This window comes from Aythya marila (genome assembly GCF_965140915.1).
Source record: "Aythya marila genome assembly, chromosome: 3".
Classification (NCBI taxonomy): Eukaryota; Metazoa; Chordata; class Aves; order Anseriformes; family Anatidae; genus Aythya; species Aythya marila.
The window spans coordinates 93,640,377-93,656,223 of record NC_139044.1 but is presented as its reverse complement, the minus strand read 5'-3'; the positions used below and the strand labels follow the sequence as shown (position 1 = coordinate 93,656,223).

General features: G+C 36.3%; 1 protein-coding gene across 1 annotated transcript in view; it reads right to left on the bottom strand.

Annotated features, from left to right (window-relative positions):
• COL21A1 (collagen type XXI alpha 1 chain) overlaps window positions 1-15,847 on the bottom strand; it is a 116,654-nt gene that overhangs the window by 40,945 nt on the left and 59,862 nt on the right. The window contains exons 11-17 of the mRNA XM_082755653.1: window positions 13,444-13,497; window positions 12,163-12,216; window positions 9,937-9,990; window positions 9,039-9,092; window positions 7,653-7,706; window positions 7,521-7,574; window positions 4,838-4,891 (exon numbers count right to left, since the gene is read on the bottom strand). Of these exons, the coding sequence (XP_082611779.1) occupies window positions 4,838-4,891; window positions 7,521-7,574; window positions 7,653-7,706; window positions 9,039-9,092; window positions 9,937-9,990; window positions 12,163-12,216; window positions 13,444-13,497 (378 nt within the window). The remainder of the gene's footprint in view (window positions 1-4,837; window positions 4,892-7,520; window positions 7,575-7,652; window positions 7,707-9,038; window positions 9,093-9,936; window positions 9,991-12,162; window positions 12,217-13,443; window positions 13,498-15,847) is intronic.

Genomic DNA, 15,847 nt, shown 5'->3' with positions numbered 1-15,847 from the left:
AGAGACTAGCATAGTTCTTGCACTCATCTATCTTCTGCAAAGGTTTTGATTGTGAATTTTAAGTTTTCTTTCACTAATAGTTTGAAGCAATTACCGTTTTTTCCATCATTAACGCTCCAACCCCATTACATGGGTAATTGCTTTCCCTCTCATATTGTCTACCTAATCAAGCCAAGTTAAATGAACAGAAATCACGTTCAAGTTATTTTCTGTTCTATCTTAGACATGAAGAAGGATTTGAACTCTTTAAAATGTGCACATTTCATCCAACTATATCAGTTAATCTCAAAAAGAAAATTTTACACTGCATTTATTTCAGATTTTTCACTCAAATGCCATGGTTGGACTATTAATACTCCCTCCTCAGTGATGCTTCCTCCTCAGAACATGCACAAGACTAGAAGCATAAAAGGGTGCAATTAAAGTGAAAGAAAATTTGTTGCAGCAGGTAAATATATGATGAAATATAAATTTCCTCCATATTGAAAATATTTTCTCACTTATATATGTCAGTTTCTGAAATGACAGTGATGCAATAACTGTACAGCTGAACTAGAGAAGAATAAAGTTCAGTAGAATCCGAGATATTTACTTTTTAATAAATAAATGTTATTTCCTGTTATGACTGTCAGCTGCCTGAAACATGCGATCTGTAAGGAATACAATCAGCATACACTTAAAACAATTGGTACTATTTTTGTGTTTTTTTTTTTGTTTGTTTGTTTGTTTGTTTGTTTGTTTTGTTTTTTGTTTTTTTTCACAGTTTGAGAAGAAACTGCAAAGAAAGATGAGAGAGGCAATGCTGAACATAATAAAGACTTTTTAACAAGGCATCTTGCCTCAAGGAGGTGTTGCACTCTACGGGTTCCACCACAATTTATTGGTAGGGAGGAAATGTGGAAAACTGTATAGTAAGGGACTGGTAGTAGTACTACATGACAAAGAAGAAAGAAGCAACAAAAATATATTTTGTCTTGCATTCTACCATATCACTAAGTCAGGAATTTTCTCTCCTTGGACCCTGTTTCTATAAATCTCACCATGGCTACAGATGCAGCAGAATTACACTAACCTTATGTCTGCTTTTGAGATAAACAGGCTACCTAGTTATACCATTTTCTGTGCCATATTTTAAAGATTCCTGCTTTATGAAGGAAAATACAGTAAATTCTGTAGTCTGTAGATTTATCTTTAGTTTATCTTGAAAATAATTCTGCTACCATACTCCAGCATAAAACACACATTTTGTGAATATTAGCGACCAAGTTTCAGAGAATCTCACTGATCTAGATCTGACATTCCTGGTGCAGTTATAGGAGTACAATAGACAAACTAGCAGTGTAGGTATAACAGTGGGAGTCAGGTCATAAACTGCCAGCCATGCTGTACTTCTACCCCTGTCACAGACAAAAGACAACATGTTGATCTATTAGAAGAGGTCCAGAGGAGGGCAACAAAGATTACCATAGGGCTGGAGCACCTCTCCTATGAAGACAAGCTGAGGGAGCTGGGGCTGTTCAGCCTACAGAAGAGAAGTCTTTGGGGTGACCTTATTGTAACTTTTCAGTACTTAAAGGAGGCTTACAAAAAAAGGAGAGCAACTCCAAGGGATAGTGGCATCCATGCCCACAGCAGGGGGGTTGGAACTAGGTGATCTTTAAGGTTCTTTCCAAACCAAGCCATTCTGTGATTCTATGACCACATCTGAGGTCTGATGATGTGGCTTAAATATTAAGGGCAAGCTCTATCCTTTTAAGTATTTGCAGCTGTATTTCTGAAAAATATGATTTCTGGAGAATAAACATCAGCAGTTGCAATTGTTCAGACATATTACTTGTGGCAAGACAGCATATGCTAGGCATAGAAGAGTGCTATAAATGTCCTGCCAGCTTCACCCACAGACACTCACTTCAGAGTTCCCATCTGCAGAATTGTAAACACAAGTCTAACTTTGTTTTCTCTGAAACCGAACTCTGACAACACTACCTACATTAGAAAGGAGAACCGGGCTGAAATTAAGCTCAAATACGTATTGATTTATTCTACCCTCTAGACAGCTGGCCCCTCAAAAAACTGTATTTATCAAAACAGCCTGTCATCAGAAAGATGCATGACTAGCCATTAAAGTGTCACTCAAGTGACAGCATGACTGCACTTGGAGCATGGCCTATTTGTCATTAGTAAGCTGAGCTTGATTACTAGCTTTACTAAACGCTTTGTCAAGTATTCTGTCCATAATGTCAAATGTTTTCTTACACAGTGTAGGCAGGACAGGAGGGATGGCCTGGATAACTTCATTTCCATCTAGTACTGCTGAGGAAAAAACAACCACATCACTTGGAATTAATTACTTTAACAACCTACTTTTTCCTGCTCATACATCTGCGGATTAATAAGAGCAATAATATACCAGAAAGAATGCTGTCCAGAAAATAATAATCTCTCTCAGATGCTGGAGGCAATGGGAGTTCAGTTCAGCTGTGCTCTCCATTCTAGACAGTTGCTTCCTGGATGTTGTCTAAAGATGCATTTGTTTTGCAACCATGTTCTTTTTATTTGCTAAAGCAAAAAGGGATCATAAGATCGCTATTTTTAAATAGACCAACTTCACAAATTTGCCACTAATTTGGCTGAATGGAAGAAATAAAGATTGTTTGCATGTATGCTTGTGTGGGTGGGGTATCCATGCAACCTACTGAGCTGCTCCAGGGCCACAGCTGCAGCTGGCTGGTCAATACACACTCATACACTTTCAACAGTATCATCCATGGCCTGTCTTGAGTTTAGGCTGCCTATTTCGCTATCTCACCACGTACACAGCAGAGTTTGGTGCCTCTCTCCTACATCAGTGCCCTTACTACTAGGGTACCTCACTACAGAAGACCACACTTAATTGCACAGTGCAAAGTCATGGTGCCAGCAAAACAGCAGAAAGGAGGTACATTATGCATCAAATAAATACTGTAAGAACAACAGAAACAACAAAAGTAGTAGACTGCACAAGGCATCTACCACAAACCCTACAAACTGTCTCACGTTCCATGAGACAAAAGCCTACTACATCCTACTTGAATGGGGGAGCCCACTTATGGCTGAGTGAGGATAGCTTTCCTTTCCCACAGCCCAAGCACACGTCTGCCTTGAAGTGGCTGCACAGAGATCTCCTTTGCTCCCCCTCCAACATTTAAATAGACAGGGACACAACATTTGCATATACACTCTGGTGCTACACTAGCAAAAGAGACAGGCAATCAATGTATATAATATGACTAGGTGTTTTAGATTTCTTAATGGTTACCTTGAGGCAATTTCCTAATCAGCATGTAGACCTTCTGCTCTTCAGAACCTCCAATGATTAAAATTGAAGCATATAGTACAATCTGGCTTGCCACTGTTAGGACTGTGTATATCTTTGGTAGTTGTTTATAATTAATTTTTAAAATTAACTAAAAAAAATGACTATGACAAACTAACATACTCTCTAAAAATGAAAGAAGACAAAACAAGGCTAGGAAAATAATGGAATTCTTGTTATTATCTTAACGATTTTTTTTACAGTGTACTATAACAATATACTAAAAAACTTCACTTGGATTTTATGTTTCTTAATAAACATTCACTTTCAGTTTTTCTTACATCTGAAGATAGCATAGATTGTAAAAGATTAATACATCTCACAGTTACTTGGGGCAGAAAAAAAAGTAAAAAATAAAGCCAGGGGAGGAATTGCATGTGTTCTTCACTTAAACCAGCAAAATGAAAGGAAGACTTTTTAGAATGATTGCCTTGTATGTTGCCATTTACTTTCAGTGTGTTTATGAGTTTTTGGTGAATATATAAAAAATCTACAGAAAAGAGCTTGACAATATTTCATCTGAGATCGTCACCTCTACCTTGTAGCTAGCAAATCTCTACTGGATTTCAGAATTATATTGCCTCTCATAGTGTTATATTCAGTAAAAGGTTTGTGAATGTAAATAACTGCATCTTCTTATCTTACAATTCAAAATGTAACACATCTGAAAGGCAGTGGTTCAACAGCTGAGCACTATTTACTGCTCTTGGCCTACAGAATGATCACTGATTGTTTCCAAGCAGCTGGCTTACTCTCAGCACTGAAAACCTTCAGCTATTTCTTCAGATGTCATAGCTCCTCTGCTTCAAGCAAAGACCAGAGGCCTTAAAGAAACCAGGAGGACAGAGACTACCTATCACGTAAAAATAGGAGGAACAAATGAGCTTCCCAAACACCAGCAGAGAAAAAAATGTCTTGGGAAACAAGCAAAACAAAAAAGCAGCAACATGCTCCTCAGGTAAGCCAGAAGACCTGAGATTTAGATAACATGGACAATATAACAAGATGCAAGAAAGTGATTGAACAAAGGAGAGGGAAGGTAGAAAAGGAAAAAATAAATGTAAGTACAATCAACTAATATAAAAGAACATATTCCATTTTGCAAAAGCAAGAGTTAAAGACACACAGAATGTAAGTAACACCTCATGTAAGTAACCACCAGTATTTAGCAAAACCATCTTATCAATGGAAAAACATCAGTAATGAGACTTTATATTATCTACAAATATTGATGTATAACAGTAGCATACTTAAAAATATTTTCTTTTAACAAATCTTGAACTTTACAAGCTTGTTTATTTCTTTTACTAAGCCCAAATTTAAAGATAAACACCAGAAAATAAAGAGTCTTTTACAAAAAAATGACATAGTAACCAATTCAAATCAAAATGGGTGGAACATAAAGTGCAATTTCCACTAACTAAAAAATAAATGGAAAGAAAAGACTGTATGTAAAAATATGCCAGCAACTGAAACACTTACGGGCTCTCCACGATGTCCTTCTTGTCCAGGAGATCCAGGCTGTCCAACTTCCCCCTTTAAAATGAAAAAGATTGTTAGGTACCATATTCACAAGGGGCTTTCTTTTGCATAAAAAATAATGATTTTAAACAGTAAGTTATCTTTTTTTTTTTTTTATAAGTAAAATGTAAAGCAAGCTCAAAGCTTCAGCAAACAAATGTCTTAAAACAGTTTCAAACACACAGGATATGTTCTCAATCCAGAATTCTCCCATGCTGTGTCCAACAGTTAAACAGTTTGCAAAAAGAGATGAGAGCGAGAGAACTGTCTTTTGAAATTTGAGAAGAGTTGAATCAGAACAGCAGTTACTCGTTCAAGGTCATTTAACAATAATAAATTATTCTTGCCTAATTGCAAATACAACTAATAGTCTGAAAACAATTTCAAAACACTTCAGAACTACAGTAGTACCAGATATGATCAAATCTTTATGTTCTTACTCAAAATATGTATGGTCCCTCTAAATATTCTGAAAATTGAAAAAATAATTCAAAAAATAAAAGTATATAAAACAAATGCACAGATCAATTATATATATAAAAACAATCTAGTAATAATTGACATTGAATTACAAAGATATGGTCTTGAAGTCACAATGAGTAGCATCTGAGTAGTCAGCTATGCTTTTTTTCTAAATTCTTTCCCAGAATGAATATTGTAAAACAAAAAGAAAGCTCTAGCAGAAATTTCCTTCAAAGTCAGCCTGTTTGTTACTGCTCTGAGTTTGATTACGGACCCAGAATGAAGCAATGTTTTATAGCAAGCAGATGTTGAAGTCAAACTGACAAGATACTTGAATGAAGAACATAACTTCTGTTAACTATTATATTCTAAAACAAAAACTAATGAGTTGTCATATTTTTGTACTACAGTAATTAGATCAAGAAAATAGTCAAGAAAATGTCTTTTAGTTTAAATGTACACAGGTTCATGAAACTAATATACTGCATTATCTCTACATTGTTTAGAAGCATAAAAACATATCAATACACTCTCCAAATTCATGCTTTATCAACATAATACTCCACTCTAAAGGATGTTAAAGTGTGTGACAGTTAAAATTTTATGTTAAACAACCTTAAGTATTACCTGTCCATGTTATCAAAAACCAGAGAGGAAAACATCAAATTGTTTTTCTATTTCCTATAATAACAGACAAGGAATTTCTCCACCAGCTGAGCAGAGATATCTGCACATATATAGTGAAAATACGGAAGAATTCATTTGAAATAAAGATGTGAATTGCTATCACAACCAGCAGAAGTATAGTCAAAGCAATTGACAGCCTTGATTCAGCTGATCAGTCACCAAGAGATCAATTTCATTGCCCACACACGGACATTTGGTCATATTTGAGATACTCAAGCTTGTCTTGTATAGACATCCTGGGCTTCTACTCCCACTCCAGAAAGCCATTGGCTTTCCATAGGATTTAAGTCATATTTGTCAGCTCCCTTATGATGCTTTGGACACTCTAATGCATCTCAAATAGCACTAGATGCTTTTATGTAGGCTACTAAGCTGGTCTTCCTTTGAGCTGAAATGCTCACCAGACTCCACTGGCATAACTGATTAGGCCTCCAATGGCTTTAATGAAAACACGGTATGTCCATAGAGCCAAATTTAGTGAAATGTTTTAAGAACATCTGTTAAATTGTCTTGGGATGACATATATGCCACTGTGACAGTCATACTGTTGTAGATATACATTAATAATGACAATTTGTATGCAAGTATAAATGGGATTCAAAGACTAAAATGAAATGAATGCAGGAGTTTACCTACTGTAAAATTTAAACTTTATATGTACATATTAAAGGCTGTTATTTTAGATATGTTCTCCTAACAAATTTTTGAATTGCAGAATGCTTAATTGTACATTGAAGTTGGGCAACTTTTAGACTAACAGTGCTGTATTGTTGTATACAGGTGTTAATTTTAAACTGACTCTCCTCTTTAACTTCCAATTAAGACATCTACATGCATTTTTCTACCAGAATATGTTAGGCACCTAAGATCTCATTACAGCCAAGAGGGGCTTGATTCAGTTACCTTGTGCCATTTGAGGTGCTGTAAGGCAGCCAAGGCTTCCACCTTAGACTGGCAGCTACCACCTACAGAAGACCTGCATCGTTCTGAAATGGCACTTACAGGTCTCCCGGGATATTCAAAAGCAGTAAAGAACACTGCAGACTTATGAGTGGTCTCAGCAGTTAAAAGTCAGCAGCTGAATCACTCTAAACAATCAATTAGAGCTTGATTCAATTGTAACATATAGGCAATGTAGTGCCATTTCCTGCTGCAATAAGAGTGACATTTTTTTCACCATAAAGACAGTCCATGACAGAACAATCTGCTCAGGGTAGTTGTGTTGTCTCCATCCTTGGCTGAGGATGGAGATGCCCCAAGGATAAGCAAATCTCTGATTATCACTAATACACTCTCAAAACTACTGCTCCGGTTCACAAGCCAACTGAAATCAACGAAGTATGCCCGGTCACTACAGTAAACTTTAGCATTTCCAGCAACATGTATTGTTTCAATTCCCAGTTATTCTCCACAGAATAAGCTGTACATACTGGGACAAATAGGAATGCTATTTAAAACTTCATCAAGATACATATGAATATGTATTTGTATTTACCTTGAAACCAGGAATTCCTGGTAATCCATCTTTCCCACTTCTGCCAGGGTCTCCCTGTGGCAACAGTTAACAGTCATCAGTAAGTAAATTAACAAACAGAAGTTAAAGGTAAATTGTCTTGGCACAACTTACAGATCGCCCAGGCATTCCTGGAAACCCGGTATCACCTTTCTCTCCCTTGGAGCCCTGAGAAATGCAACAAGTGAGAATTAAGTAGTACTAAATGTCTGTGTTAAAAATTCAGCATATTTAATCAGCATATTCATATACATTATTTTTTATGTTGAAAAATTTTGGAAGATGTTTTTCTTCCTTAAAACAAACAGTAGTTGATTAATAATTATGACCCATCACACAAGTGCAAATATGCTGTAAAAAGCCTTTGCAATATTATTATTACTTGTCAACCATATTAAAGGCACGGGCATATTTGCAAAAATATTTATTTAAAGGTATTTGGTGTTATATTAAAATGTATTACATAAATACAGAATGACAGAAGTATGAAAAGGGTTCTCACAATATCTAAATAAGCAGAACGGGAGTCTAATATTACTAGACAAAAGTGTATCTTCAGTAGAAGGATTTCTGAATTAGTTAATTAACTCTGAATTTACGGAATTAAATTCTATATTCTTATAAGACATAAATGATATTGTATTGGTGTCCAGGAGTTGGTAGCAGGGAGCTGCAGAGCAGCGTTTGTGAAGAGAAGCTGGGGCTGCCCCATGCAGGACACAGCTGATTCCAACAGCCCCACCACTGGGCCCAGCTGGGCCCAGCAGCCAAAGTGGTGGTGCCTCTTGGAAACGTATTTAAGAATGGGTAAAAATGCTTCGCAGAAGTGAGAAAAAAATGTGAGGAAAAAAACCTGTAGACATAAAGGTCAGTGAAGAGGAAGGGAAGGAAGTGCTCTAGGCACCAGAGCAGAGATTACGCTGCAGACCATGGAGACGGCCAAGGTACAGCAGATATCTGCACTAAAGCCACGGAGCACCCCATCCAGAGAAGGTGGGTATTTCCTGACATGAACAGCAGCCCATGGGGAACCCTCTTCCCATGGAGAACCCCTGGGGCAGGGGAAAAGTCTGAGGAGGAAGGAGTGTGAAACAGAAACTGACCACAAGCCTTCATTCACCACCACCCTTGTGCTGCTCAGGGAGGTGGGGAAGGAGGTTGAGGGATTGGCAATGAAGGAATGAAGTTGAACCTAGTAAAAAGGTTGATGAGGGAAAGGTGTTTTAATTTTTGTCTCTGTTTCTCACTATCCCAATCTATTTTAACTGGCAATAAATTAAATTAATTTTCCCCATGTTGAGTCTGTTTTGCCTGTGAAAGTAACTGCTAGGTGATCTCCCTGTTTTTATCTTGACCTAAAAGCCTTTTCATCTTATTTTCTTATCCAGTCTTGTTGAGGAAGAATAACAGAGCAGCTGAGGGGGTCCTCTAGCAGCCTGCCATGGTAACTCCACCACAAATATCACCCATGTTGTTGTTTTAATTTATAATTTTACTTGCCTTTTTTCCATATATTCCTGGCACTCCTTGATCTCCTTTAGGACCCCTTTCTCCCTACACAAAATGAATGCGTATAAGTTATTTTTTTAAAATCAAAGTAGTTACAAACAGATATATATACAAAGAAACGTAGATAACAGACATAAAATGAAGGAGGCAAAGAGCTCCTTCTGATATAAAGAAAGAAAACTATCAAGACAGTGAATGCAAATCTTGAATTTTCCAAGCTTTCCTAGGAGCCCAGGCTGTCCAACACCAATGATGAGACAATCCATAGATATCAGGCGTAGTGCTTCTGCTTTCAATGGAAGCTGAGCAGAAGGCATTCTGTTTCCAGTCATTTTGTATAGGTAGGTACCTAAGAGAAAATCAGCTCTTTGAAAATTCCTGCATTTTTGTGGAGACCTTATCTGAAAAGTCTGAAACACAAATTTGGAAAAACTAAGAAGTAAACTGAGCTGAATACTAACAAAGAAGAGCAAAAATATGTTTGATGATGTTGTGGGGAACGTACATGTGAAAAAATAAGCTCTGGTCAGATTGAAACTACTCTTCAAAATACTGCCCCTCAAATTGAAAAACTTAAAGAAAATTAAATAATTATTTTTAAGGTCCTGGTACACTACTTGTGATGTAGAAGAGTACTATTAAAATCAAATTTTAAAGTAATTCACATAAAATCCAACAGAACAGAACAAAAATCAAAAAAGTCAGTTTCCATTGATTGATAATCAATGCCTACAGCATGTTTCACCCTTCAATTTCAACATCTTATCTATTCATTTTATGTATTTCATTAAGTACATCAGTATTGTATATATAAACATTCATTTTTTAAAAACTAAACTACAGAACGAGTGGAGATATATGAATATTGGAACAAGTATTTAATTTCAACCTTTGGTGCAGGCATGCCATGTAATCCAGGAAAACCAGGTAGTCCACGATCACCCTGAAAGAACAAACATATTTGAAATCATTATGTCCAAAATAATAGTAATATATACTATAACAGCACTCATAATCTAAACAATCAACAAAATAGAGGAAAAATGTTACATATCATGATACCTACTACATAATATTGGTATGCTGACTGATTAGTTTGTTGATCTTTAGACAAGATTTAAGACAGAAAAGAAAAAAGTAACCAATCACTAAACTTTTTAAAATGAATTTTACTGTAATCTCTTGATAAGGGTTGCTGAGGTTCCAAAGCAGCAACTAAGCTCTTTGACAAGTGGGGAAAAAAAAAAAAAAAAAAAAAAAAAAAAAAGGCATGCAAAAAGAATGCACTTTGCTAGAAGCAGTTGCAAGTGAAAACACAAGCCAAAATAACAGTTTTATCTATTGTCCTCTGCTGTCAAATGTCAGAAGTTCCCAAATTTTTGGTATTGGTACTAAGGATCTTTATCTAACAATTTATCTGCAAGTTCTCTTGAACTATTACAACAAAAGGCTTAATTCTAACTTGGCAGAACCTAACTTGAAACAATAAAAACAAAATAAGTTGCTTATTTTATATAAGTAGACCAGACCTAATTCTCTCAGGACAGAGCCAATCACCAAATTGTTTTTGAACAATAACAGTGTTATCTCTCTGTTAATATAGAACTTTAAATGGAGCAATGTATTTCAATTTGTTTAACATACTTCAGTCACAAGAGAAGAATAGTAAATTATGCTCAGGAAGTTATTTTATATAATGTTTCAAGTTCCGAGCCAAAATACCAAAAATATGGTGGCATTTATCAAAACCATCCATGTCTACAGGGATTTGTAGAGGTCTATCACATTCACAGAAGACAGGGACGTGACCACAGGAATGACAGAATGTGGGTTAATGCAATCAAAGTATCTTTCAACAAGTAAGTATTGAAAGAAGGCAACAGAAATGGAATGCAGTTCAAAAAAAAAATCAGCAAAACTTACAAAATAAACCTTTCATGCATACATTGCTTCTTAATGAAAAAAAATGGAGCCCCAATTTCTGCTCAGAAGTGGTGACTCAATTATTAGATAAAATAACATATTTGGCAATGGATATAGTTTTAAATTAGTTGCTGTAGAAACCTCACAAGTAATTGGATGAAATTAAGAGATGAAAATTTGGGCTGAATCATCAGGAAAAAAAAACTAATGGCAAAACATACTTTACAGTGGAAGAAGTTTTCTAAAACATTGGTGGAAGCCCTATTTCTTGGCACATTTTAAACAGGGCTGGACTGAGCATTAGGAAATATTCTATCTGTCACAACTCTACACTGCCAGGAGAATCTTGCTTTTTGTCAGCAGTACATTTCTTTCTGCATATGGCCCAATACTGACTTATCAATTAGATTAACATAAGATGCCTGAAGCAACAGAATACATAAGTACATTTTTCAGCTTTAATAATGCATTTGAGAATTCTGCTGAACAGTTGTGAATTCAAGGACTTCTAGGATGCTTTTAGGATTGGGAACACTAGAAGAAGGAAATTCTTCAGTAAAATCTGTTTGGAAAACAAGATTTCATTTTACAAAAAAAAAAAAAAAAAAAAGTTTGAAGTTTAAACAAACCAAAAAGAAAATAAGTTATATAAGTTTGTATCACAATGGACTTTAAACTTTTCTAAACGTATTTCTCATAGGGCAAAAGTGTGACAGAAGGTTGGACACAAATATTCACATATCAAGGAGACTTGCCAATAGTCAGAGGTTGTGCATATGGGAGATCCAGATTCGAGTTTATCCTGATTACCAGAAGGGACTTTATATATAAGCTTCCACATCTGTCTGCAGTTCCAAGCTACTGGCTACACCTCAGCTAGAATTTTTCCACAAAAAGTTTTGGTTTCAATTAGCCAGTGTGTTCTGGTTAAAAAGTGTCACCCAAAAATTCTTATCTAGCTCATCTGGATGCTCACTCAAAGAGGGATAGGGTGAAAAGAGACAAAAAGAAACCATTCTGACAGATGTCTGTATCATGCTTCCAGGTACACATATTTAGATGTTTTCTAAATATAAAATATTAAGTGCAATAAAGGTATTACTAGCAGTGCTAATAGCTATATAATTTTTATTAAATAAAGCAGACCAGATTCAAAACTGAGGTAACATTTTAAATTTTGGATTCTCGTTACCTTAGCCCCATCTTTCCCTGGCTCTCCCTTGATACCTGGTAAGCCACGTGGTCCCTAAGAGAAGAAAAGAAATGAAAAAACAGCTCAAATATTAATGCACAGTCCTACAGAATGAGACTCAGAAATGTAATGCAATGTGACCCAGGGAACTATCCCTGAATTGGCTGATCACAGCATTTTGGTAACTGGATACCAAAGCAGAAACAACACGAAATGTATCCAGTGTGAGACTATGCCTCACTGTCATAACCCATGACTGGGGAATACCAAAACAATTCTTTGCTCTGAGAAGCACGCCAGGCAGATATGATTGTCACACAGACTGTACCAATGTCCTCTTCCTTTCAAGTGTCCATCAGAAAGCCTTCACATATGCCATGATGCAGCCTGGCTCTTGGCCCTGGCATGCTTTCAGATGCTTAATTCAATAAATTAACATGTACTCAAGTATTCAGCCAGAACGGATTATGATACATATACATGTAAAATACAGCACTGGTTTGCAGTAACTGTCCTAGTCAGTGCTCCTAAATTTCTACTCTGAAGAAGAAAAAGAAGTCTCTTCAGTCAGTCTTGACTTTATTTGAAATTTTTATTTGGATGTGTGAATTGTGGGGAATCAGAGAATCACAGAATGGTTGAGGATGGAAGGGACCTCTGGAGTCCATTTGGTCCAAACCCCCTGCTGAAGCAGAGACACCTAGAGCAAATCAATCCTCATGACATGGCTTAAGATGACTGTTACTGATCCAAAGAAAAATAGATAGAACCACTGTTTGGCTTCTAGATCAGGATGAAAATGTCCACACCCCAGCTCCTGCTGCTACAGACCTTGACAAGCAATGATTAGATTTGCAGTCTAACTGATAGCCTAACTACAAACCCCAAGGCCATGTGAGTATCAAAGCAATTCGCCCAAAGATTGCCCCTGACTTCATGTAACCCCTTGAGCTTTATCACTCTTCATACTGCAACTCTCATTGATAAACAATGAATACTGAGAGAGTTGGCAGCATTTGGAATCAAAGAACAGCTGCCAACCAGCACCCCCAGGTCCTTGCCTGCTGGGCAGCTTTCCAGCCACTCTTCCCCAAGCCTGTAAGGCTGCATGAGGTTGTTATGAACCAAGTGCAGGACTTGGCACTTAGCCTTGTTGAATGTCCTGTGACTGGACGTGGCCCATCGATCCAGCCTATCCAGATCCCTCTGTAGAGACTTCTTATCCTCAAGCAGATAATGTATCTCAGATTTCCAAACTGCAGGAATGAAATAGGAACTTACTTGAACCCCTGGAGTTCCTGGGATACCTGGAGTTCCTGCTGATCCTTGATATCCCTAAGGAAAAGGAATCAAGACTTGTGACTTTTCAAAAGTTATATTCACAAATTTTCAAACGCTTACTTAAGGAAAACAAACAAACACCACACACACACACACACGAAAAAAAAAAAAAAAAAAAAAAAAAGCAATCCTCCTAGTTACTGGAGAACTGTAATCACAATTGTGTCATTTTAGATCACAAAAAAATCAGTAAGTGCTATCACAATCTTACTTTTGAGATTTAGATTTAAGAAGTTTTAATATCTGCACCTGAAATTTGCAGCCTCCAAACTTTATGCCAAGTGATTTTTTTCAGGCAAGAAGGAAAATCCATTATTTTAAAATTGTTACATGGGAATGTAACAAACATATTGTTTTATTCACCATTGTTAAAAAAAAAAAAAAAAAAAAAAGAAAAAAGGAACAAATTAACCCACATATGCAGACACTTTTTCCTCTCTCTCTTCACAAAAGTAGGTGAAGAATGCCAGGACTCTTAAAAGCTTATTTCTAGTTACAGGAAAAAGCTTTAACAAATAAGGCATGTTCTAATACATTATGCAGCTAGTTTTATAATATCTCTAAATAATCATAGAATGGTTTGTGTTGGAAGGGAACTTTAAAGATCATCTAGTCCAACCTCCAAATAAAAATAAAAAATCCAATAACGATAAAAATTCCATTCTCAATACTAAGCATTTAGCTATTAGCTTAAAGGTACATAACAATGTATACGAGTGAAAAAAAAAAAGCAGTCTGAATGACTGGGACTAGGAAAAGAAATACTAAATAATTCATGAGTCAAAAGGAGAACTTCAGGAATGCTTTACTAGAAATCAGCATTTGCAGAACCTTGACAGAACCCCAAATATATGCCTGAGGTGTACTGGTAAATTGCAGTCAGTATGTACTGCAAGAATAGCCAGTTTTCTATGCAAAACTAGCCAGTGCTTCAAAAGAATGCTTTAACAGAGGAAGTAAGTGAAGAATGGGGAATTCTAGCTAATTGCATTAAGAACATGTCATTCCAATAGACAAAATGAACTACAAGGAGAGGGTTTTTTTGTTTGTTTTTGTGCATATGCATGTGTTTTGAGAAAATATAGTAAATGAGAAGATAAATTGTCCTATAAAATTCTGAGGCTGAGACCTTTCAACAGACAGCCCAAACTAAATGGAAACATTATTGCGTTTGATAAATCCCAGAAAGCAGACTATCCAATTTCAGCTACCCAGAATTTGATCCTGGTTTGACCTGAAAGAACTAATAATCCCATTTCTAGTGAGTGAGCTTCAGTTTTAAAAACCTAGGACAAAATGTAATGGCGGGATTCCCACACTGGTACAGAGGAGCTAATAGAATCTTTTCAATACAAGGAGGGCAACCTGTACGTCTGATTTCTTCTTTAAATCAGTTAGAGCAGCCTGGAAATAATAATCAGAGCTAACATTATTTCCTGGGTTAGATACAAGAGAGTACTTGCTGTGCCCTCTTCCCAAAAGATGTTTGAGCAGATGCCTAAAGAACCAGCTGGTAATGGTTAGTATAGAAGTAAACAGAATTCTAGGTCTCTGTCCTACATGGATTCTTTATCAAGCAATTCACTTTTACTGCTCAAGGCAGTTCTAGCAAAATCAGCTTTAACTGTAAATGGTGTAGCATTCCATGATTGCTTATAAGCCTCCTGGGTAGCTGAAACAATTCACCAAGCCAAAAATGCCTTTAAAAGTTCATCCTTTTATTTCTGCTCCAAAAAAAGCAAAAAGTTTGGATTTCTTCCTGTAGGATATAGTCCTATATAAATAAAACTTTATTTCACATTTTAGATCTCTGAAATGCAATTTCCCTTCCTTCTTCTAACTGAGTAGGAGAAGAAATAGAGGAGGATAATTTCCTGGCTGAACTGAATTTCAAGATTCGCGAGATGAATGGAGGATGGCAGAAGAGTTTGCAGCTTACAAAACCACATCTTTAGCTCAGAGCTAGATCTTGTAATATGATCTCAGAGCAAATCAAGCACGTGTTCAGTGTGTTTGTTCAATGGAATCGGAATCTGCAACAGAGAAGATTCGAAAGGAAATTCGTAGAAAGATACAAAACTGAGAATCAATGTCTGATAAAAATAACCTAGCAATTGTTTGGACAAGTTAAAAACACCTTCTATAATTTATGGCAAACAATTTTCATAAAAACTGATTGTCCTTTTGCATTACTACTTCTTTTTCCAGTTATCAGAGAGAAGGAGTTCCTATATCACTGACAATTTGCATAGCCTCCTTTTGTTCCCTTTCATTAACCTAATTGCACACTTATTTGTCACTCACAACACTCTGATTTAAAAACACATATTCTAAATGGCAAATG